This window comes from Ciconia boyciana, chromosome 5 (genome assembly GCF_034638445.1).
Source record: "Ciconia boyciana chromosome 5, ASM3463844v1, whole genome shotgun sequence".
Taxonomy (NCBI): domain Eukaryota; kingdom Metazoa; phylum Chordata; class Aves; order Ciconiiformes; family Ciconiidae; genus Ciconia; species Ciconia boyciana.
Window position 1 is genome coordinate 8227042 of NC_132938.1, and position 24414 is coordinate 8251455.

Consider the following 24414-nt stretch of genomic DNA (forward strand, 5'->3'; position numbering starts at 1 on the left):
TACAAATAATTACATCTTTAAAGGCAAAACCAGGCTTTAGTGACAACGTGCTGTGGGACTTTGCTCCATGCTTTCTGAATGAGCGCACCAAATAAGCCCCAACCCAGATCAACAGGGTAGTGGATCAGGTCTGATCTTTATCTGATCCTTGAACAGATGAACTGCAAGTAGTTTCTTCTGGTCATTGAATGCTATAGTAACTATTTGTTTCTGTTTGATGATGAGGGGCATCTGTGGGTCAGATAGCGAACAGGATCTCCTTGCCATGGTGCTTTTCTGAAGATTCGGTGTCTAGTCGGTTCTGCGATATGTGTAATTCTCAGCCACCCCAAAAGGCAGCATTTTTTTAAAATTTATTTTAAAGAATTGACCCTGTTAATTAAGTTTTCTTGGAGTTTTCAGCAGCTCAGCTTTCTCTTGGTTTTAGGAAGAGATCTAGGATGAGCAGAGGTGGACAGCAGAATCTCTTCTTATCTCTTTACTAACATATCTTCTTAGAGTCAGGTAGGTTCTGTAAGTAAAATAAAGTCTCTCTGGCACACAGTCAGGGGAAGAAAATTTGCACTCATGGCCAGCAAGAGGGAGCAGAAAGCTGTAGAGCCCAGATACTGTTGGATGTGAGGGCTGAAGAGGTTTTTTGGTATGATAGCTATAGAGCCAACACAAAGTAGTTCTGCGCTACAGTTGGCTTTTGTAAGATGTTAAACATGTATCTGAACTCGTCATTGAAAAAACTCATCTTAAGCGATCTAGTCCTGATTTCACTTTGTAAATGGAAGTTCTTCATTTCAAAAATGAGATTAGTCCTTTCCATTGGTAGCTAACAACAAATGAATTTCATTGAGGAGCTCACAGTTTTGAATAAAATATTTCAGACTCCACCATAAAATCCTGCTATTTGACCATGTTAAAATTATCAGAGATCTGTATCCTAAGCTAGAGGAAATCAGCTGTAGAATAATTAGCACTGCAAGAAGGACAATAGGAAATAGCAGAACAACAAGAAATAGAAAAGGCTGCTGAACAAAAAAGCTGTTTGTTTTGACTTACTAAAAATGAGAACAAGTGTCAGGGTAGACTTAAGAAACGCTATCAGCCAGCTGTCTTTCAAAGAAATTAAAATAACTGCAGAAGTTTTTAAACGTGCAAGTAAGAGGAGAAAATTCACGTGAAACTACTGCGTGCTAGAGATCCAGACTTGATTACAAAACTACACCCAGCACCTTGCTGCTTGCTCTTGTAAAGATGGCGATGTTCAGCACTGGTGGGCGGGGTGGAGAGGGAGATATACTGGGAAAACCAGAAATAACTTAGCAATGTGGAAGTGCAAAAAAGTGTGCGCAAGTTATAGAACCCAAGTGATGGCTCTCCTGGAATTGTTAATTGTTCAGCTCTAATGGAAAGAAGCTGTTCTAGTATCCAGCCTGGGGATGGTGTCACATGAACGGAGAGCCTCTACTGTAGTCTCTGGTTTTTAAGGAAAGGGGGAAAAAAATCAACCTGAAAGATAACTGTAAGTGAGCATGAAGGGGAGATGTTTACTGACGATAGTTATGCCACACCACCCTGACGACCGCTGTTAAGATGAGTCTCCTCAAACAAAATCCAGCTGCAGCACAGCATTACGTGTGATGACATTAGCTACCAACTGGAGAAGATGGGAATTAGAAATTGCATGAGGATCTGGCTAAGGGAGAGAGGATAAAAGGTAGTGTGAAGGGCAGGGTAACTGATGGGGTTCCTTGGGGATCTATCGTGGAGCTGACACTAGTTGTCATTACTGATGTTCCACAATAAGCAGAAATGTGCTGATGGGACAAAAATAGTAGATAGCCTCAGCCCAGAGGATGCTGGAATATTACACAGGAAGAAAAACAGGTAACCTTGAGGAGTGGACTAACAAATAAACAAGACTGTTTTAGCACTAGAGTTCATTCCACTGTTGATTAGGACCTCACTTGAAAGAGTCTTCATTATACACCGTGATCGCGGAGGGCTTTGAGCCTTCAGTGCGTTGCGTCTTTGAAAGAGAGAAATGCAACCCTGCGATGGTGCTACCATTGGGATGAAGGAGCGAGGGCTGCAAAGGCGCCTGGTGCTACATTGCTGGAAGCTGGAGTGCAGTCCTGCTTGCTCATGTCCGTATCTCTTGCACTGAAGCTGGAGCAGACGGAGCACTGAGCGGGTCAGTGCAGTGGACCAGAAATCCCTTCCCAGCCCAGCTGGCTCAGGATAAGACATTTCCTTCATTCCCAAATTAATGTGGAAAACCAAAGCTGGTTAAGTGGGGGATAACACCCGAGGGGCTGGAACCTACATCTGTACCTACTCCTTTGACCCTATTTCCTATCCCATAAGATTAACTTTTATGTTGTGCATTTCTCAAGGAAATAGTTTTATCTACCCCACAGAGCAGAGGAGCAGATTTTCCCAGGATGCTCATCTGAGTTCCCAGCCAGGACTTTTTCTTGACAGAGCCAGAAGGAAGAATGAGGAGAGAAAGATGATAAAGTCTATTCACTTCAGGACAAAAAGATCATTAACCAACTTAAATATTTTGTTCCCCACACATGGAGATTAAGCACGATCATATAAATTGCCCAAAAGGAAATAAACAGATAATAAAATCAGTAGACAATTTCCTTTTCCTTCTTTGCAAACCACAGCAAGACAAATCGCTCAGAAGAGCCAAGACCAGAGCTGTGGGAAGTTCTTCAGGGTGCACGTGCGTACCCCATATGGAGATGTCTCCTCTGTTTAAAGTAGCAGCTTTAGGGACTCAAACCATAGAAATATTTTATTAAATATCGAAGGGAGTCAGGGGGGAATTGGTCTTAGGAAAGCTCAAGTTGCCCTGGATGTAGTCATTAAGGAAAACATTATATAGAGCTCTACATTAATTCTTTCCAGGTAGAGCATCGTCCTGGCGTTCTGCTGTAAGACCCAGCTAACTTCCAGCTGGAATGCCGCCCGCTCCTCCATCTCTCTCCCCTGCTGACAGAATTGCTGTGCAGGAGGGTGAAAACCCCACAGGCAGGTTTTGAACCATCATCTGCTTGTTGCTGCCCCTCCTCATTTTGGAAGACTGGGTGGTTCCTCAGTATAAGCTGTTTGTCACGTGGTGTGGGAGAAGAGGCTGTTTCTCCATGAGGATCATGACATGATTTTCTATTTTAAACTGTGCGCACTCGGGTCGCCATCTCGTTGTCCTGCTCGTCTGTACACAGGATCTCATGGCCACCAGAAATCATTTGATCCTATTCATGGCCATAAGGATCATCAGTTTAGAGGGCTGACTCCCACCACAGGAAACTGAGAAAAATTCAGGCCGGGTGGCAAGGTGATGCACCAGGAGAGAGTCTCTGTGGGCGGCTGCTGGAGCAAGTGAAGAAGCAGCACTGGCTTGTGCTGTCTCTCTGCCAGCTGCAGAGAGATACCTGAGCAGTATGAGGATATATGTTACGTAGAGAAGGGTAATCCACAGCTCTGACCAACTTAGTCTAGTGTAACGTTCCTATGTCAGGAGCATGACAACCTGCTTCCCGACTCTTTTCTGGAGTCAGCGTGAGGCTTGAGCAGAGCAGGCTTGAAGTCTCTGGAGTCTGTAAATAGATCTTGCCCTCAAAGCGTTTGCATCCTCTGGGTACGCAGGGTGCCTAGAGCAGCCACGCTGCTAACCTGCATGCGTGGACACCAAGACACAGCCAGCTCCAGGAGCAACAGCCCTGGAATGGGATGAATACTGTGAAGTGTGTGATCTCGTCGTGTTAGATGGTCAGGCAGTGAAGACTAGATGGGAATTGATGTTGCTGATGCAAATGTGTTGGGTTTTTATTTTTGCAGGAGCACTTTGTAAATGTTGATCTCAGATATACATGCGCTCTGATGATCCAGACTTTGTGGTACCTGTTTACTTTGAATTTCATCGTCATATCCATTGCCAGCTCTCTAGCTTCAGTGATGCATTACCCTACTTCAAAAAACAGTGAATAAAAAGGGTGTTGTTTTTATAGGAGAGCTAATTATTCAGTTTAACTGCTAGGTGTAGAAAAAAGCACAGTAGCTACAGCTGAATTGCTGTTTTGCTCCTTCAGTGAATAACACGCCTTCTTTGACACACCTAACCTGTCTTTATTTTTATAATAATTGGAAGGAATGTCACCTGTCCTGTTAAGAGAGAAATTATCCTACCCTTGGCCAAAACATATTCCCCATCTCTATGTTTGGAGCCCTCCTCTGAGGAGGTAAAATTAAGAGTTCCTCACTGAAGTAAGATTAGCAGTTGCCACATCCAGAAATACCTCTCTTATTCTAAACCAATTAGCAAAGGATAATGACCGGTTTCTTTGCATCAGGAAACCATAAAAAACATAGCCTGTGATCTCTGTGTTTGAGGATGTGAGATGCTGGATTAAGTTTTCATCTGAATAAGGTCTTCATCTTAATTCTTTACCTCCACACCTTGTATTTCCAGGAAGAGCATGAAAAGAAATCAGAGTGCTGGTACCATTTTTGTTGTCCAGGCTGAAGAAGCCAAGAAGAACCTTTGGGCCAATGAACCTAGCACTGAACCTTCACATGTCTATTTAAAAATTATTATTGCAAAATAATACCTCCATCTAGAATCTGACACGTTTAAAATGAATCATTATTTCACCCCATAAGAAAAATCAAAACATCAAAATTGTTCTAGCAGGAATAAAGATTATGGCCTGGTTGCACATTGAAAGCAGCAAAACAGAGCTTTGGGCTCCTCCAGAAAGGCTCACGCTCAATTGAAGTGATACTAAATTGTCTAGGCTAAAACGTAAAGTCTTGTAGAGCAACAGTTTCTTGAATGTTCTAAAACTTTGTGCAAGTCCCATTAAATATACCAGTATGGATCAATTCTGTTAAAATCCTGAAGACTAAAAATGCAACCTCACAACTTCATCTGCTCCAAGCAGTCCTCCCTGCTGTGGGCAGTGAGAGGGGCTGCTCTTACGGTTTCCACCATTACAGGAACCTTCCTATCACCCTTACCTGTCCTTAGGTAACTGCATCTTGAAATTGGCAATGTTCTCAGAAACTTAGAGTAGTTGCTTTTAAGTCAAGGACTCTTCAAAGTGCCATAATACCCTTCGCCTTAAACTCCATTTGCAAAATACTCTTCCTCTATCCTGTCCTCTCTCCAGAATCCACTGACATCTTCCTAGCAGGAGTAGCCAGGGCTCCTGCTTTAACATTTACTGTCTGAGTCACCAGGTTTTTCATGTCCTGCCACCTCTGTTTTGTGTAAAAAGTCTTCTCCGTAACTTAATGCCTTGCAAAAGAGCCAGGAGCAATAGATCTCCAGTGTCCTGATTTTAGATGGCGAGTCTCAAAACTATTTACAATCCAGAGTTGTTTGGTTAGCGCACATCTGTCAGCAAAACATCATCATGAGACAGAGAATCCATTTCCTCACTGGTAAAATATGTGCCTGTTTCCAGTTTGAATTCATCTTTTTTTTTCTTTTTTTTCTTTCTTCAGTGTTTTTCACTGCTATACTCAAGATCATTTAATATGAGATATGTTTCCCTGAAAATCCTTTTATTTTATGAACAAGTTACCTCTCAATAATCAAAACTGATTTAAATCTTTACTTATAGGCACTATTGCAACTATTTCTTTTCTGCAGTTTGTTCTTGTACCCTTCCTATATGTCACTGGTTTTTTTTCCAAGAACTCCGGAAAATTTCTATTATTTTAGTATTGCCCATGCTCTTTCCACATTTTACAGAGGTAAATGTCTGCTCCTCACAGCTTTTCATTATTGCTCTGAAACTGTTTAACCCTGCTGTTGCCACAGTATGATTCAATATAATATAGACATATCTGAAATAAGCTGGTGGTTCTGAAATAGTAAGAACTGCTGCTTTTCTAAGCAGTAAATCCAGAACATGGATCAATGTTGAAGTATTCCTGTGCAGTTTGAGGCCAGTTACCTACGATACTTCTGAAGAAACAATAGAGTGCATTTTTGCAACATACGCATTTGTTTTCCTAAGCACTACAAACAGGTTTTTATTGCACCATTAAAAAGAGTCCAAGCAGTGATATAAGCATATGGAGATGAGAGAAAGCATATTGACTGTAGATAATTTGGATTTCTTGTTTGTAGTAAGTAAACTTACGCTGTGTTTACACACATGTAAGTGGACTTCTCAGCGTCTCCATCATTTGCTCTGGAGCCACTTCAACCAACCGGTGGTTATGGTGCCCGTGGCAGCATTTTGGCAACTCAGTTGTGATTTCAGTTCACCATCGCTGGCCTTTCAAGAAAGAGCCACTTCTCTGCCAGGTGCAGTTATTTCAGTTTTAATACGAAGGGAAAAAGAAGTTTTTTCACCAGCTTTTTGGTTCAATCCAGCTTCTTTCATTAATTTCTTAACAAGCCCAAATATCTTCCATGCTTTTTTTTATTGGCTTAAGAGTTTTTGGGTTTTTTGTTGGTTTTTGTTTTGGTTTTGGGGGGTGGTTTTGTTTGGTTTGGGGTTGGTTTTGGTGGGTGTGTGTTCAGATAAAAGTCAAAGTGTGCCACTAGAAACTTTTAATGCTTCTATGTTTTTCTGAAAGTTTTACTACATCCTTTTTCCTCTATAAGCACAGGGAAAGCACTGAGTCGTTCTGCTTGGAAAAGACTTCCACCTTCAGTACTTTCTCAGAGAGAAGTGTTCTCTTTTTAATTGTCATTAAAAGTAGTTTCCTTGATGTGATACTCAGGAATACCTTCTTCAGATTAAATCTCTTCCTTGCCTATTTTATTGCAAGGCTCTGATCACATTAAAGACACTGATGTTTAAAGACTCATTCCTGGCCTGGAAACAGTGTGGCCTTGCACATGGATAGAAGATGCAACAAGAGAATATGTGAGAATGTGTTGTGAGCGGAGTTCTTAAGTGACATTTTATACATGTATGTATGTGTGTGTGTACGTATATATGCAGATAAATGTAACGTTCCACATTTATATTCACGTGGCATATGCATATATATATTTATATGTACATGTGTGTACATATGTGTGTGTGTATATATAAAAATTGTAATTTCCACCTTTGATTGCTGAAAACCCCCAGGCACTTGGATATCCTCACAGGTCATGCCTAAGGCTTTGGATCTGGGACACCAAACCCATTGCCACAGGTCAATGCTACAAGCCTGTAAGTTCAAACCTTACACTTTAAAACCAAAATTAAAAAAAGTAACTTGCTGATAGTGAAAATTATTTGGTCCTTCGCAGGACACGTGAAAAATAATCAAGCAGGATTTCTAAGGCAGTGCTTGTTCCCAGGAACATGGAGCTCAGCTCCAGCTCCTGCCTCGCTGGACAGGCTGCAGATTTTCCTGTTGCCAACTGCCAGGGCTGCGCCCAAAGGTGTCAATGAAGGAAAGCGGCTTGGAGGGGATGGGGATGCTCTCCCCACCGCACAGCCCTCCTTCAGTGAGCCCTGTCTCCAGTGGGCCTCCTGCCTGTGGTTTAAAAACCAGAAGAAATGCCATGGGCTTCTGACATAGGGGAAAAGAGAGAGAATTTGTGTGTGTAATTAACCAGGCACGCTTTTGCTGAAGGGCGAGGAAGGCCAGAGCTTTATAAAGTTCATTTTCGCTCTTATCTGAAAATGTAAAGTACTTTATACTTCCCATAGCTTTGTGAGCTTAAATAATCAGTTATATCAGTTTTATTCTAAGAAAAGATATAACTTTAGATTTTTTTTTTAGATTAAATAAAATAATTTCTAAATAAATTTAGACAATTTTTTCCTAAACAGTGAGGAAGCTGTGGCTCTCAGTGGCCATGCCTCTTTCGCAGCCATGTAGGAACGTGGTGACAAAGGCAACAGAGAATTTGCTGTGATTTAAGATGAGAGAAAGCTGTCACAGCTACCCAGCTCAGACCGCCACTGGCAGCACAGTTTCCTCTACTAGCCCTATAAATATACCTTGTCCATTTGAAATTACTGAGTGCCAGTTTTGTGTTTAGATTAAAAAAAAAAACAAACCACCGCAATTTCCTAGAATTCAAGTTACACAACCTGGAGCAGAACTGGATGTTGGGAGCTCTGCAAACCCGTGCCGGAGGCTGTTGAAGGGGTCGCTCCAGAGCAGACTCACGCATATCCGCAGGTCACAGACTCACACAGATTCTGTCAGAAGAAAGTCTCACCCTGGCTACGTTTTACCGATGTATCAATAACTGACCCATTTTTTAATGGAGGAAATTATTAGGGGATCAAAAAGATTCGTCTTTCATCTACTGTCCCTCTTGGAGGGGTTGACCTTTATGCCACTCTTAATAGGAAGTAAAGAAAACTTTGTGTATAGTTTACTGAGGCATATTCACCACCACTGCTTCTTCAGGATTTGATACAACTTTACCATTATGACTTGTGCAAAGAGGAAAAGTAGCGATGATTCATTTAAGAGGCCTTTTAATGCTTGCATGAAACAAGCTGAAACAGAATATGGGTGGCTGCATGAGTAACACTGCCCAGCTTGCACAGGGGCAGGGACGTGTTGCTGGAGGTGCTGCAGCTCAGGGGATGGAGTCAGTGCCCCAAATTCTGCACTCAGCTTTCCTGGGAGGCTATCACATGGTCTTCTTAAAATCAACATATTTTTCGTGTAAGTAGAGTGTATCTACAAGTCTTGTTCCTCGCTGCATTGAGGTTCAATCGCCCAAAAGTTTGTGAAACATTTTGGGAGTCTTAGTAGTGCACAATAAACTAGCTGTATGTTGGTCAATGGGACTGTCGTGATGCTCTTGCTGCAGAAACTGAGGACACGCAAAAGGGTCCTAATATATAAACCATGAATAAGTATTTTCCCATTCTGCTCCCACTTACATATCGAGCCACAGAAGTGCAAAACACCTCCTTAAAAGCATAAACAAATTAATGGCTCCAGACAGTTCACAAGACTTGCCACCTTCTTCTTTTCAAGACACTTCCTTCTTCCTTTAATTATACTTCAATATTTCCTTCTCTCTCAAACTGTGGTCTTTGCACTCTAATTTTGTCCCAACTCCCTTGTAATCTCCTCAAGCCAGGGACTTTGCTTCTGCCTGCAAAAGCTGACCTGTATAAATAAATCTCTTCATAAAGACAAGGCGTTCTTTTATCATAACAGTAAAAGAAATTCCCTAGGAAAGCTTGTTTTGATCAGTGTGGCTTTCCTGGTTGCTGCCCATCAAAGATGATGGAAATACCGAAAAGGCCTGAAGGCTGAGAGCATGCTCGTTTGGGCACTCTCCTGGTGCTGAGGGAATACAGTGGATATTGATGGATGACAGGACTCGCTCCTGTGAATGAGTGATTGCAACATCACTGTGCGTTCAAGCTGCCTGGTGCATGAACGAGGACAGAGAAATCTGAAATGGAAAACCACTGATCGGACGGTGTCTGTGCAATGGTGTGCAATGGCTGCGTGACACACAGAGGCCCATCGCCTGTCCATGTCCAATAGCGATAACAACCGTTTCACATCACGAATGGACTTAATCACTCCCGTTTTAACTGGAGGCAGTGCTACAGCTTTTAGCAGCTTCAGAGCAGTTCTCTCCTTTTCCAGACCCTTGGGAAAAGAAGAAAAAAGCAATTCCTTTGGGTATCTGAAGCCATAGCTCTGTGCAGTCTCTCATTTGGAGAAACCAGCTCGAGCGACCACAGTTCTATTACAGGCTGTGGCTTTCCAAGGACGGGACAGCTCAGACATCAGGCAGAAGGAGGTTCAAAAAGGTACCATCAATGAGTCAATGTGACACCCCAACCCGTCTCTTGAAGTTGTTTAGGACACTTCTGCTAACATCATATGGTTGAAAGCAGTCCTATTTGCATACGCGTGAAAGTGGCATTTCTGTCGCTGTATGATTTAGCATCAGAGGGTCTTCAAGCAGAATTTGGGCTGGATTTCCTCTTATTGGAAGCCTGGGGTTCCTCTCTTCCTCTGCACTCTCCTTTCCTACATGTTAACAAGCTTCAAGCTCCTCCATTTCCAAACCACCTGATCTGAGTCCTGCCTTAAAGGCTGGTATCCCCCAGACCCCCAAAGACACCTGCTTGCAGTGCAATGGGATGTGTCTTGATCTTCTTTGGGTGCAAGCATGTAGAAATATTAACTTGTGATGTGGACATATATTGTCTAACACAGAAAAATGCTTATTAGATTCCAGTTAGTCTGCATAGATCTTTCCATGGCGGAAAAAACAATTTACCCTTGTTGATACTAGTCAAGTGTGTCTATGCTGGTGGGCAGTTTCAGGAAATGCTGTAGGATCATTTTTAAAAATTATTCTAGACATGAATATAAGCTACGTGTAGGAAGGTGCTCCTTGATTCGTGATGGTTCTCCTACAGCTATTCCTGCTCCATCCAACTTACAAATGGTTATTTAATTAGTGATCTAGACCGTACAGAGCAGGTTCATTCATCTCCTCCTATGACAGAATTATAAAACATTACAAGAGGCTGAAGTGTTGTCACAGTCAATATTTCACATAATTAGAGGAGGTCGCCAAGTATCTTTGGCCTTGCATTATTGATGGTCTAATGAACAGACGATTTCTCCTTTGAGAACATCTGTTTAAACATAGTCCTTGCCCCCTATGAGGTAGTTCAGAGCTTTCAAATAACTGTCATCCTTTTGCTCAAATCAAACCAGTAGTTAAGCATCTATTCATCTCACATGGAAGGTCAGTATTTTCTTTGCAACCCAACTGACACAAACTCTGTGACAATTTAATATCAGTGTTTATTGTGTTTCTCCATCTTCAGGCCTGAAACCAAAGTTATTTTAACTCCAAATTATTTGTAGGGGAGCTTTTTTGCCCAAGTTACATTTTGGCAGGAAAATAAACCCTCCTTTTTAATTTCATATCATTAAGCTGAATACAGCTATCTCAAAGGTTCAGTGGGGTTTCTTTCTGCCTGACATGCTCTTTTATTGTGAAGTTGGAAAACAATCCCAGGCAAAGAATAATCTAGTAAAATGGTGGAACTGTCTCCTGCCTAGATTTTTCTTTTATAAAAAGACTACACCAGAAAATTTAGTATTACACAAAAGTCTGAAACAATCCTTCCTAGAGCCATCAGTCTGACCTTTTAAATTTGTGATGGAACAAATGGCTCTTCTTTAATGTAAGAACCCCCAGACCCAAATAATTGGTGTCAGTGGACAAAATTCTGGGGTTTTCTTTGCCTATGTATTTGGCCAAAGATACTGAACCAGCTGGAGGTGATCTCTGGATGGACCAGTTGGTCATGCCTGGGGATATCCTCTAGGAGAATATTCCCATTGCAAATGCGTCTTGCCAATAAGGATAGTATTGGGTATCCTGGAGAGATGGACAGTACTTCTGGAAGAGTCTCTGCTCCTGCAAGGTATCACTCACTTTGGAGAACAACGCACAAAGTGTAACTACGTTGCTCTTGCTGATTTCTCAGCAGAGAGGTAAGAAATGCAAATTCTTGAATCAACAACCTGTCACGATCCACGGACATGAAGCAGCAGACTCAGGCTTTGCTGAAACCAGGTGTAAACTGAGAGTAACACTCAAGCTTAAGGCTCTGAAGGGGTAGCAGGGGGCGTTCAGTTCTGCCTCTGCACTCCACAGTGTCCTGCATTCCCCTACACTGAACAGCCCAGAACAGCCGTGTCAGGGGAAAATCAATGCAGATGCAGAGTGGTTGTGACTTCTGCAGCTAAATGAATTCTTTGGTGTTCTGGTTCTCTTCAGCTTTTTATCAGGTTGGTCCAGATGAAGGAAGTATAGAAGTATTTGAATGGTGGATATTTACCATGTTCATTAAAAAGGAAAAGGGGAAAGAAACTCAGCAACTTGAGCAAACACAATTTTATGTAATTGTCTTTGATTTTAAAAAAAAAAATTAAATAGCTTAGCTCTCGCCGGGATCTGCCTAAGGGACTACCCTGAATAAGTTACACAACTCAGCATTCATTCATCAACTGATTCTTTGCAAAACCATATGGCTCCTTGCAGGGATTTCTTTAAACATTATGCATGGATATTAAATTGGTGCCTTTGTAGATGTTAAGTATGTTGCTTGAGGCTCATTTTGAAATACTGTTTCTAGATAGTACAGCAATGCTAATTTTGCCAGCAATAACCTAATAGAAAGCAGTTGTTCAGGCACTTTCAATCAAATTAAGAAGAGAAATAGAAAAATAAGAAATATTGAAAGAGTAAACTGATCGAAACTTTAAAGATGAGCTGTGCCATTCTGTGGGGCTTTCACATGGAAATCCATTTTACTCGATGGAAGGTAATGAGGAAAGGAGAAACAGTATTAAAAAGTAAGATGTCATTGGCTTTACATATTGAATCAGAAATAACAGAACCACTACAAAATGCATACATTCATTAGCTGCAGTAAATTTGTTTGTAAATAAGAGTTTGTTGCTTGTAGAAAGTGTTTAATGATGTCTTCCCTTACCACAGGAGCCAGTAAAGACAGCTGCAACACCAATTCACATACGTTACTTACAACACATGCCTTAACTGTGAATTAATGGAAACACCACTCCAGTATCTAACACCACTTTCAGAGGCGAACAGATATTTTAAATGTCTCCCTTCTTTAGGATGTTCAAAGCGGGCACCTGCAAGGGCTTGATCTTTCCCAGTGGTTAATCAGTGTTTTCAGAGACGGGGGCCTGCAGAACATTTCTAACTGAGCACCCAAAACCAAAAGCAGGTCAGGCTCTGCCAAGAGCGAATCCAGGGCAGCCTGACAATCTCCAGTAACTGAACCACGCTTGTGCGGCTGGTGCAAAGGGAGACCAGAATACGGACAAATCTTCAACCTCTCTCTCACCACATGTGACCCTAAGGGCAGCAGGACACATGCCAGGGACATGCCCTTAGAGCACAGCCACACACAGAGTAAAGTGCTGGATGCTTTCCTGCATGTGGGAAAAGCCGAAGGAGCACTTTGGTTAACCACAGCATCCCACCGCAGCAGAGTATGTACCGTGCTTTAAGGATGGGACCCAGGTAGGTAACACCCCCTTGCTACGCTCAGTACCTTGGCTTCTCTTATTGCTGTGATCCTTCATCAACTTCTCTCTCCGTATGCCAAGGGGTTACCTATGTTTGTCAAGCATTCTGAGGTTCTCAAGAGGAAGGTATCGTATAAACACAGTTATGCTCTAATACTCCCCTTGAAAGTCCTGACAACTGGGCTGTATTCACCATTCTGTTTCCTTCCAGGCATAGCTCACATACATCTAAGTACCATTTTGCTACCAGCTACACAGTAACAATCCTCTCACCCCTTCAGTATTCTAAAGCCAACATAATTTCCAAGTGCTGCGAAGTGGAGGACCTTTCCCAAATAGAAAATCCATCATTTATGCCACTGGAAGCTAAACATGACAAAGCACTGGGAAAAAATACTGTACTTTTGGGTAGCGAGGACTGGACTGTGCTTGCTTACTTGCTCCTTCCACCATATCCTTGCATCTGCAACCTACAAATCCACGACAAGAAGCTCAAATTGTGTTTCACATGGTGTATACAGAGCCCATGGGTGAAGCGGATGTGAAAGACTCTATAGGCCCTCCAGGCTCTGGATAGCAGCAGCGACTCAAGAAAATCCACTTTCCGATGCAGAAGCGAGGAGGGGCCGGGTTACAAGGCGCCACGAACGAGGGCCTGGTTCCCTGCTTTCCTCGCTTCATTTCCTACCTTCTGTTAGCTTCTTAGCGAGAAACGCCCGTGGGCAGCGTGAAGCAGAGGGAGGCCGAAGGTTTGCCTGCCCTCACAGCTCTGAGGAAGCCCCGTCACAAGGCGTGCAGGCCGGCGGGCTCCGCTCCCCATGCCTGCCCTGTCACCGCCTTCACCCAGGGGGTCTCCGAGGGGCAGCACCTCGCGCTCCCGCCATCGCCTCAGCGACATCGCCTCAGCGCCCAGCCCTCGGCGCCTCCGCCCTCTCCACAGCCCCGCGGCCTGCCCCGGCCCGGCCCCTCCCCAGGCCTGCGCCCGCCCTCCAGGCCGGCCCGCGGCCTCGTTTGCCCCCAAAACCGCCTTTTCGAGGGATGCTTTGGAAATACCCTAAGCGGGTGTGCAAGCACGGGGCACTGCGTGGCGGGCGGCCGTCGTTCCCCGCCGGCCTCGGGGGCCTCGCGGCGGCCGCTCGCCTCCCCGGGCTGGTGCAGCCCCGCAGCTGGGCTCGGCCCCTGCGCCCCCTGCGGACAACAAGGGGTTAACACCACCCCCAAGCGAGGCGCGGTCCCTTTAAGGCCTTCCCCGCCTTCCCCTAGTCGCGCTTCCGGCCGGTGTGACGTCACGTGGACATCACCACGCGGAAGCGCGGGGGGGTGGGGGTGTCAGCGCGCGCTTAAAGCGACAGCCGCGGCGGAGGTGGGGCGGTGGTAGGTGCCGGGGGAGGGGGGTGAGGAAGGTACCACCCTCTGCGGGGCGGGGGGCGCGCGCGCGCGCGCGGGTGGGCGGGCGGGCAGCCCGGGGGGGGACACGACCCTGAGGGGCGGGGCCAGCCCTGAGGGGCGGGGCTTCCCCTGGGGGGCGGGCAATGGCGCCGCGGAGGCCCGGCCCCGCCCGGCCCGTCGCGGGCTGCCGGTGCCCTGACAGGGCTCCCCGGGCCTGAGCAGCTCGGCGGGGCGGTTGTCCCGTCAGCTCGGCGTCTCGCTGCCGGCAGAGATGGACCAGCGCCTCGCAGAGCTGGTGGAGGAGCTCACCACCTCGGGAGAACCGCGGCTGGAGCCGGGCAGGATGAAGGAGCTGAAGAACATCTGCAAGTACGGCCGCCGGAGCCACCCCACTGGGGGCGGGGTGGGGCGGGAGCCGGGCCTCGCAGCATCCCCCGAAAGCGACGCTTCTCCCCGGGCCGGACAGCCGTGGAGGCTGCCCCCGAGGCCGTCCTGGGGCCTGCTGTTTGAGCCGGGCACAGCTTGCTGCCAGCACAGAGGCTGCTGGTTTAAAATTTAAAATAAATGTTTAAAAAAGTTGTGGTTTTATGTGCTAAACCTCTTTTTAACTAGCTCTCCTTCCTTTCTTAATTTATTTCTGCCTTCTCAGGTCTTCAGAGGAACATATCAGCCATGCCTATCACCTGCTGATGACACGGCTCAAGGAGGAGCACGCTGAGATGCGCTTCTCGGCTTTCCAGATCGTGCAGGAGTTGTTCACCCGATCCCATCAATTTCGGACACTAATTATTTCCAACTTCCAAGAGTTCTTGGAGCTCACGGTGGAGATAGACCATGAGCAGCCTCTTCCCCCGCCCAAAGAGGTGGCACAGAAACTGAGGAAAGCAGCCATTAAGTCAGTGCAAGACTGGCATGAGAAATACGGAGAGGCCTACAAGAAGCTTTCTCTGGGATACCACTTCTTAAAGCAGAATAAGAAGGTACTCTGCATTTTTACTTCTGTGTGTGGTGTTAGTTGATGATCAGTAGGAGATGTTTAAAGCGAGGAAACCAATAAGTATAAAAGAAAAGCTGTTGGAAATGACATTGTATTTAGGAGATATCCCGTTGAGCATGGTCTTTGAAAAACAAACCCCAAACTTTTTGTTCATCTTGCAGTATTGTAAAGTTGTAAAAACCCCAGGGTTTTTAAACTCAGAGCTGGGCTCAAGTAGCCTTTTCTCAGGGTGCAAAAAGTATTGCTCACCAATAGGCTTTTGCCCACTGATTCCTACCTGAAGCCCCAAAGTCAAGCTTTTTAGAAGGGAAATAATGGTTACAGCTTAAACTGAGGATAATCAGCTAGTAAGTTTTTCTGTGAAAGTTTAAACTACTAAGTCTTTCTATGCAAGTTTCAACCAGCCTGAGTTCTGTACTGAGCTGTCTGGTTCTAGCGTCCTTTCACTTTATGACAGTGACGGTAGTGTAGGTGCTAGCCCCCCTCAGCTGCAATGTTGCTGTGTGTCATACAAGAAGTTTTATTAAAGAGGAATTGCTTGCATGTAAACACTTGCTTTTAGCTCTCCCTTATAGGCTTCAAGTTATGTTTTGAACATTCTTCTCCTTTAGTATGTCTTCTGAGGTGTAAACAATGAAATTGGGAACACTATCCTATCATTTTAGATAGTGTGAATGCTAATATCAGGCTTTCAGTAAACATATTGATTCTCTTTCCCTTCAGAAAAGCAGATGTTCAGTGTTCCTAACAGTAGATCAAAAACCTTTGTGATACATGATGTATTTCTGTTGTTCTGGTTCCATGCTAAGCTCATAGTGTACCCTACTTGTTCTTTTTCTATAAAATTTTTGGCATCTGCTCACAGAAGGTGATTGTCTTTGAATCCTCCCTTATTGTCTTGTTTAATAAAGAAAAAAAAAAACCTAAATGCAAGTGACAAGGAGAAATGCAGAACTGAGGCGGGGGAGCTTTAACACATAATGCAGATTTAGCAGATTGAACATGCAAGTGTACGACCTGTCTGGTGAAGTTTGGCCTGTTTGTCTGGGCTCCTGTGGTTAAGGGCTGCTCCCCCGTTACGACTGGGTGATCACTCTGTATGTTTGCGATACTAAGCTACCCAGCAAGGTTGGCCGTGCTATTTTCTAGAGCAGCTGAACCTGAGTACTTCTAGAAACATTAGTACCCATAGAAATAATCTTACGTCGTTTGATAACTCTTGTACTTAAAGAGTTGAGATGAGCCAAATGACTTACTGGCCTTTTGGCAGCTTAATACTTGAAGTGTGAGAAGCACCTAAAAGATTTGAGGATGCGTTTGTACTTTCTAGAAGTAAAGTACATCTGCTGTTCTGTATTACAGGTTTGTCGCAGTAGTATAGGGCAACTTGAGAGGAGTGTTAGCTGTGTCTGTGGTTTGTGGTTGTTGATTGTTTTTTTTTATTATCACCAAAATCTGCTTATAAGCAGTTGGTCAGAAGATAACTTGCCCTTTTAGGGTGTAAACCTGGAGAGCTACCCACTGTTTTAATGTTAGTAGGTCCATATTAGTAGGTACCAAGTAGGTAACTATATAAATGTTTGACTTCAAGAACAAATAATATTTCAGTATATCTGAAATAATTGTTTTCAAAGTCCTGTCTCAAAGTTTAAAAAAAGAAGAAAGGGGAAAAAAATTTTCAAATATTTCCAAATGTTTGCATATTTAGGCAACTGAGTCATATTATAGTATCTTTGCATTTGAGGAATGCATGGATGGAATTACAGAGTGAGCTGCAGTTATGGAGTGAACAGGATTTTAAGCAGCTCAATATAGAGTATCTTACTGCTATACATCAATATTTTCCCAAAAGTTGCAGTAGTTGTCTAGGCCCACTACTTACACCCTTTAAATCAAGAAGAATTGTCTGGGACCCATCACATCCAGTTCCATAATCACAGACCAATGGTAAAAGGCTTCACATAGCCAGTACCAATACAGAAGCAGAACAACAACTCTGATCTCAGTCCATATCACCTAAATGAGGTCAGATGTTTTCTGACCAAGTTTGTGAGTTAGTGCTGACCCCAGGTAGCGAGTGGCTCTGCGCACATCTGTAAGTCAAGCCCTGAGTGACTCCATGCACACATCTGTAACTCAGGCCCTGAGTTATTCTGACCTTGTGAGGCTTCTGTAAAAGGCTGGTGTGCCCTGTTTTGGGCAACTCAAAGCTTTGCACTTGCTGTAGACTTGGTTGGTGATAGATATCTGGTGTGTGAGGTGCGCTCTTGTTATCAGTGGCAAACCATGATGATTTGGCAGATGTTGTAAGACGAGCATCTGGCCAACTGCTGAAGTATGAAACAACACAGCAGAGCAGCACATGGCTGTTCCTTTTGGGACAGAGAAAGGGAGAGAATGGACAAATGACTCTACTGTAGGTGTTCTGGTATGAGGCAGAAGTTGTGATTTAGGAAGCTTTAGCTATGTCTGATTTTTTGGGCAAGTCCAATCTGACTACCTAGAAACGGTAGCTGTAGTTCCTGGGTTTTGTATCTTTGTTCCATTTGTGAGGGTGATGTTGCTCTTTGGGAGGAGCTGTTTCTCTTGCTACTGTGTGGAGAGCTATGCGAACTAGGTAGAAAAATCAGATCCTGACAAACCAAAAAGCTCACCCTGGTGATCCACATGTTGCTATAGGTTGTGAAACTAGCTCTTTTCCCTACCTTCCCTCTGCCCCCCCATTCCCCAATAAAAAAGAGCTTGGTAAGTGTGCCTCTCATCCTAAACCGGTGGAGACTCCCCATGCCAGTTTCTGTGAAAGCTGAAGTATCCTTTTGCTCCTAGAGGCTTTTATAGAAAAACCATTTGTCTTTAAAGTATTTGCATAACTAATACTTGTAGAAACCTTAAGGCCTATTGCACACTGTAGGGATTATTCAGCAGTAGGAACATTTATATAGCAAGACACTTTACCACATGCTTAAGTCCAAGTTCAAGAATCTGTTTTTTAACTTCCCTAGTGTTTAATGGAGTTACCTACTTGCTTAATGCTGAACAAATATGAAAAAGTTTCAGTAATTTTTGAGATGAGAGACCAACAAAATTCTTGATTGTGCAAAAAATATGCAAACTTCAGTTGTAGGATTCAGTTGTAGGATTCAGTTGTAGGATTCAGTTGTAGGATTCAGTTGTAGGATTCAGTTGTAGGATTCAGTTGTAGGTCCATGTACATATTACAGGAGAGATCTTCTGGGACTAGACAGAAAGTGCAACTTATTTGTCCTGTGTAGAGTGTTCTCAATGTTGTCTGGACCTGTACCTCATAAGTGAGATTCAACTTCACTGTTTTACTCTTGTGTGGCTCCAAAACATTGCTGTAGGATGTCAGTATCTGGGAACCATTACTGTACGTTGACAAGCTTTATATCATCTAGCAGTGGCAATAGCAACAAACATTCAATGGGTGCTTGTAATATAGACATAGCACCAGAGAGTCTGTGGACTTTATTAGCAGCAAAGTACAGGCTTGCTCAGCACTCAGTGTAATCTGTATTGAAGTTAATGAAAGTTATGTGGTAGCAATCAGAAGGAAATATTGTGTTTGTCTTTTTTGAAGGGGTTTCCTTATGCAATAACCCAATCAAGACTCCTTTCCTTAAAACAGAAGTGAAAAATACTTGCATTTTCAAGCCCCTCTAAGATCAAACTAAAAAAAATCCCATTGCAAATATTTTAAGAAATACCATTTTGAATGACTCAGATTTATGTTTATATTTTCGTCATAAGAAAGTAAAGTGAGACTGAATGATAACCTTTCCCTCAATCCCCAAATCCAACAAATGTAGTTGTAAAATCCAAAATGTGGTCTTTTTAAATGAATTTGAATGTCTTCTCTTCTACTTTCCTTGCTTACGAAGTTCTTCAGTAAGTGATATGTATATTTGTGGTAATACTGCTTACACATTTTCCTGAATTTCCTTTACTAATAGTGGACCTAGCGTGACGTTTTCATGTAATTTGAATACTTACCCTGTGTAGTCTCTTCCTAGTCATTCCCCTTAACCCCATGTCTCCAGTGTTGTGACAGAGGTGTCCCAAAGCCTAGTTTATTCCTGCAATTTAGATGTGGAAATCTAAGCATTTTGTTTTTCTACCTTATGATTCCTTTCTGAAAGCCATTGATTCTCAGCAGTCCCTTATTAGTAGAAGTAAAAACTCCATTCAGAATTACTGTAGTTATTGATTCTAGGAGGAGAAGAGATAAAAGGAAGTACTGCTGAGCTTCTGGCTGATCACTGATGTTAGAGGATTTTTCACCACGGATAAGGATCTTAGGAAATGGATTTTCTATATGTTTCTTACAAGGAATGTTACCCTTTTTTCTTCATTTCCTCCCTAGGTGGATTTTCAAGATGTGCATGCCAGAACTGTGGCTGAAAGGAGGAGGGAAGAGGAGAAGCAAAAACGATTGGATAACATTTACAAAGAAAAAGCCAAAAGAGCTGAAAAAGAAATGGAAGGTGAGTTGCTTTGGTTCTTTTGGGGTTTTTTGGTTCATTTTTAAAGCAAACTTTTTAAAGGTTATATAAAACAAATTCTAAGGGAATAGCTGTCCAAATAATAGCTGACCACAGAGGGCAGGAATAGTACATTTGTTAGAGCTTGACCCTCTGTCTCTCTCACCTAAAGAATATCAGGGGAAAGAAGTGACAGTCGTGTAAGCTCAGGTAGTATGAAAAGATTTAAAAAAAAAAAAAAATGTTGGCAAGGTCTGGTCTGTAATTCAGTAAAGTATGAATGCATAACCTCAAGCAAGCATATCATGAGACTTTTCGGAGCTAGTGGCTTAATTTCTGTGTCTATGACTAGGCACAGGCTTCTCAGTACCTTGTTGGCTGATGACCTTAATTATGTTGTATATACAGTCATCGTGTTCCAGAAGTATAGGCAATGGTCTGCACAGGAATCCTGGATGCAGTGTAGGATATTTATGAGAAGTATCATACTGCTGCTAAAAAATGTGTCTTAACTGCGCGCTGAATCTGTGATATGTACATAGCAAACATATTTCTGTAATATGAAAGAAGAACAGAGATGGTAAGTATATTATGTTGCAGTTACAAAGGATTATTTAAGTAAATTACTTTGGTATATGCAATGCAACCACTTATTCTGCATGCTGGAAACGTTTTCATGCACGAGGGTGGAATTTTAAGAGATTTAACCTTCTTAAAGCCAGTTTTATTGGTAGCATCTTTTTGAGCAACAGCCTATATACGTGGCTACACCTACAAGCAACTATAACATTCATGGCTGTAGGATGAATACCCACCAACATCACTAAGAATATCCTCATTTAACCTTGTTCTCCTTCAAATTCTAGGAAGTTTTTGTGTCATCTTTGATGCCTAGTGAAATTTTAGAGAGGATAGGAAAAGGAGGAACACTGATTTTAAATTCCTTGCTCAGGAAGTTCTAGACTTCCTGCTTAAGAAAACTATTGTCACTTTTATAAAGACAATTTCTGCAGTGGAGAGAGATCTGTATGGATAAATTATCACTGACTACTGGATAAATGGATTACCGCTTTGGCAGTTGCATTTGTTTTGTAAATCTGTGTCTGCTCTGGAGACATTAGCATTTTACAGTGTTTAACAATATTGTAAAACAATTGTCTCTTGATAGAAATGTCCCAAGAGGTTGCTGACACATTGACAGAGATGGAAAACTGTTTCCGACTTCTGATGCCAGATCCTTTCAACTTCACTGTGAATGACATGGAACTGGAACCCAACAAACAAATGACTGCTAATGAGGATAGACCTGCACCCCCCTTGCCCTCCCGGATGGAAGTTAACCAGTCCTATTTTGGATGCATGGATGATGAACAGCCATGCTGCAGCAAGGACGTGCTTTCTGTTTCTCAGTGCGTTAGAACTGATAAAAACAAAGAGTTAGATGAGAAACAGGAGAAGCCTGAGCAGAAAGAATTAGATGAAGGCACATGCTTGGAAATTCAATCTGGTGTCCCTGCTCTCAGTGATGATGATTACCAGACTTTTGTTAGGAACCATGGGCTTATTTCACATAAGTATACTCTAGACCTTGAAATCTCCACAGGTACCTGGAAAAATTTTTCATGTATAGCTGGAGACAGTCTTTGAAGTGCTTTGTAATTGTTTGGTTTTTTTTTTTTTCTATGTCTTAAATGCTTGGGGTTCCTGAACACCATTTATTTTGGAGTTCTTTTCTGTTTCTGGTTCATCTAGTAACCATTCTTAGGTTGGGATGTCCTTGTGTGTGATTTACAGATTTTATTAATTACCTTCTGAGACTGAACTTTTGTATTGGTGGTTGTAACCATGTTGCAGCACTTCATAGTACCTGGAATAAGTTGTGTTTAAAAAAAATTGCAATCTCTCTACAGTATATAATTTTATTTTCCGTATGCTTCATGATTCACCTCTTTCTTTCTCTCTGTAGCTGGGGTATAAGCTACTAATTTAAAAATCTTACAATTGGCTGTTTTGTAAACTTGTTTTTCCTTGCTACTGACAACTTGCAAGAAGTAATAAGTCGAGTTTTGCTAGGAAGTCTTAAGGATTATGATTATACCTTTTTTATATAACTTTGCTAATAAGAATTACCTCCCCAAAAATTAGGATGGTTTGTGTTTTGGTAGTCTAAGTGAAGTCTCTTACAAATACTGTCCGAACAGAATTTCATGTGGAAACAGCCAGTAAGACACATATCTACTTCCGTGTTTGCAGACAACAGAATTGGAAATGTATCTGTGGGCCTTATGAATGACTAACAGGTGAAAAGTACCAGTTTTACTTGAGTAGTGACATACTTGGCTTCTTTGACAATCAAGTCCCTATTGCCAGTAGGCAATAATTTTTTTGATATTGAATATGCAGAAACTGGTACAATAAGGCCCAGTCCATTGACTGGAACTTAGGACAAGATGTAGGGTAAATAGTAAGACTGCACTTGTCTGTGGTTTATTTAGTGATTCCTTAGTAGTGATGGCTTAACAACTCTTTCTGTCATTACTGGACTGAAAGCTTTTCCTCTGACTTCTTTTGAATGTGGGGATAGTGGTAGAATAATTAGCACTGAACAGAGAAACATTCTGATGTTTGTAACCTTCCCTGAAGTGATCAAAGATTTTAGAAAGGTTTGTGTCTACTTCTTCCACTTAGCTTCTTCAGCTCCTGTAGTGAAGATACTATAAACATCACTCTAACTCTTTTTTCCCCTGTTTTGAGCAGATATAAAAGTGCATGAGAATGAAGATAATACTGCCATAATAAACAATGTCATGGATGCTCACAAACTCCTCAGAAATAAGTTCTGGCCCTCTGTGCAGACCTGGATTCAGGTGGGATAAAGAGACAATTTTTTTCATTTTTTTATAAAAAGATGGAGAAAATGTACTGGACTGGGGTGCAGTAAATCTTGAGGGAGAGTGAGCAAAAAGGAAATTAAGGCTAAAGAAACATTGGTGCAAATAGAAAAGATTTCTAGTCTAGGGGTAGACAAAAGGAGACTACAGGAGCTACATAACTTGTTTGATGGCTCTTAGCATTAGGTATGCTACCTACAGTCATACTTTTTTTTTTTTTTGAAGATACAGTAAAATGGGGCTTCTTTGCACAGGGTTGAAGTAAAACACAGCTTGTTTTTGTCAGACCTGTCTGTATCAGAAAAACAGTATGTCCTTTCTGTCAGTTGATATTACTGCTCAGGAGCCTTGTGCATGGAATTTGGCCTATAGAAGGACACTCTCAGGAGCTGTTTATACCAGCTGTTCATTCTTTGTTTGTCTTCAGTAGTTGCTATTAGCTTTTATATTCTAGATAGGAAAAGAAGTGACTTCACTAATTGTTACTTTTAAAATAAAGGAATTTGTGACAATGTTGTTTTGTTAATTATGTAGGAAAACTGAAAATGTTCTTTGGCTCAGATGTCTAGAAAAAAGAATAAGAATGTTGATTTCTTGTTTTGCAGTTATTTACCAGAGTGGGAATAAATGATGATCGGCTAAGATGTGCAATTGATCTCAAGAATAAATTGGAGACTGCTATGAAGAAATACAAGGAAATGAACATTTCCTTTAAAGCAAGAAAAAGAAAAGTGGTGAGTTTCTTAAAATTCTGTTTTACTAGAGGGGACTGTTAGTAATATTTAGCTTGTACACAAAAAATGCACTTTCTCTTAAGCCTTAATCTGGCAAACTTTTCAACACAAGTTTTATTGATAAATACACTAATTCAGCTGGTTGTAGCTTCACTCAAGGAATTTGCACGAAACACCTGTAGAGTATGCTGGGGCCTGGTTATTAGACAAAACCATGTAAGGCAGCACTGTATGTTGTTTAGGATAGGGAAGTGGTTAAGTTCAGATTTTATTTACTCTTGGTTTCTTCATGTGTAACACTGTCCTTAGCTGCTTTTGTGCATATTTCTCAGGAAACACTGTATTAGTCATGTTCTTTTACAACTTGCTGAACTATGCTAGTGTCTCACAATTCAGGAAAATCCTGTCTCTGCTTTGGAGCATTTATTCTCTCTAGTGAGCATGTAATGTGATTGAGGATATCTTAAAAGTATTAATTGTTATATAAAACTTTAAAGTGTCAAAATATATTTCACTAAGACAGTTTTTTGTGAAATAGGCAAAACTTGTGAATAAATGGAGGCTGAAAGATCAAATACTTTATTCAGATCCAAAAAGGAGTCTATGGCTTTTTTAGGTACCTAAAAAGCAGAGCTGTATAATACTCATTTCTGTTGGTTGCGATCAAATGAAATTACTGTATAGCTTGACATAAAAATAAGTATTCTGGGTCAGGGTCCAGACTGAAGTCCGGTTTATGACTCCATTGTAAGAATTTGATCTGGACATTATACCTTGGGCTAAATTGTGGTGGCCTCATTTAGCCATGACTGAGTATTGTAGGCTTTGCTTTCATTGTGCAAATGAAGCTTTATCAAGATTAATCT

At 42.2% G+C, this 24414-nt stretch overlaps 1 protein-coding gene across 1 annotated transcript in view; it reads left to right on the forward strand.

Moving 5' to 3' along the window:
• The first annotated feature begins 14554 nt into the window (after positions 1–14554).
• Positions 14555–24414, forward strand: part of UVSSA (UV stimulated scaffold protein A) — a 58988-nt gene continuing 49128 nt past the window's right edge. The window contains exons 1-6 of the mRNA XM_072862340.1: positions 14555–14796; positions 15077–15407; positions 19806–19926; positions 21092–21526; positions 22681–22790; positions 23420–23548. Coding sequence (XP_072718441.1) covers positions 14699–14796; positions 15077–15407; positions 19806–19926; positions 21092–21526; positions 22681–22790; positions 23420–23548 — 1224 coding nt within the window. The 5' untranslated portion in view covers positions 14555–14698. The remainder of the gene's footprint in view (positions 14797–15076; positions 15408–19805; positions 19927–21091; positions 21527–22680; positions 22791–23419; positions 23549–24414) is intronic.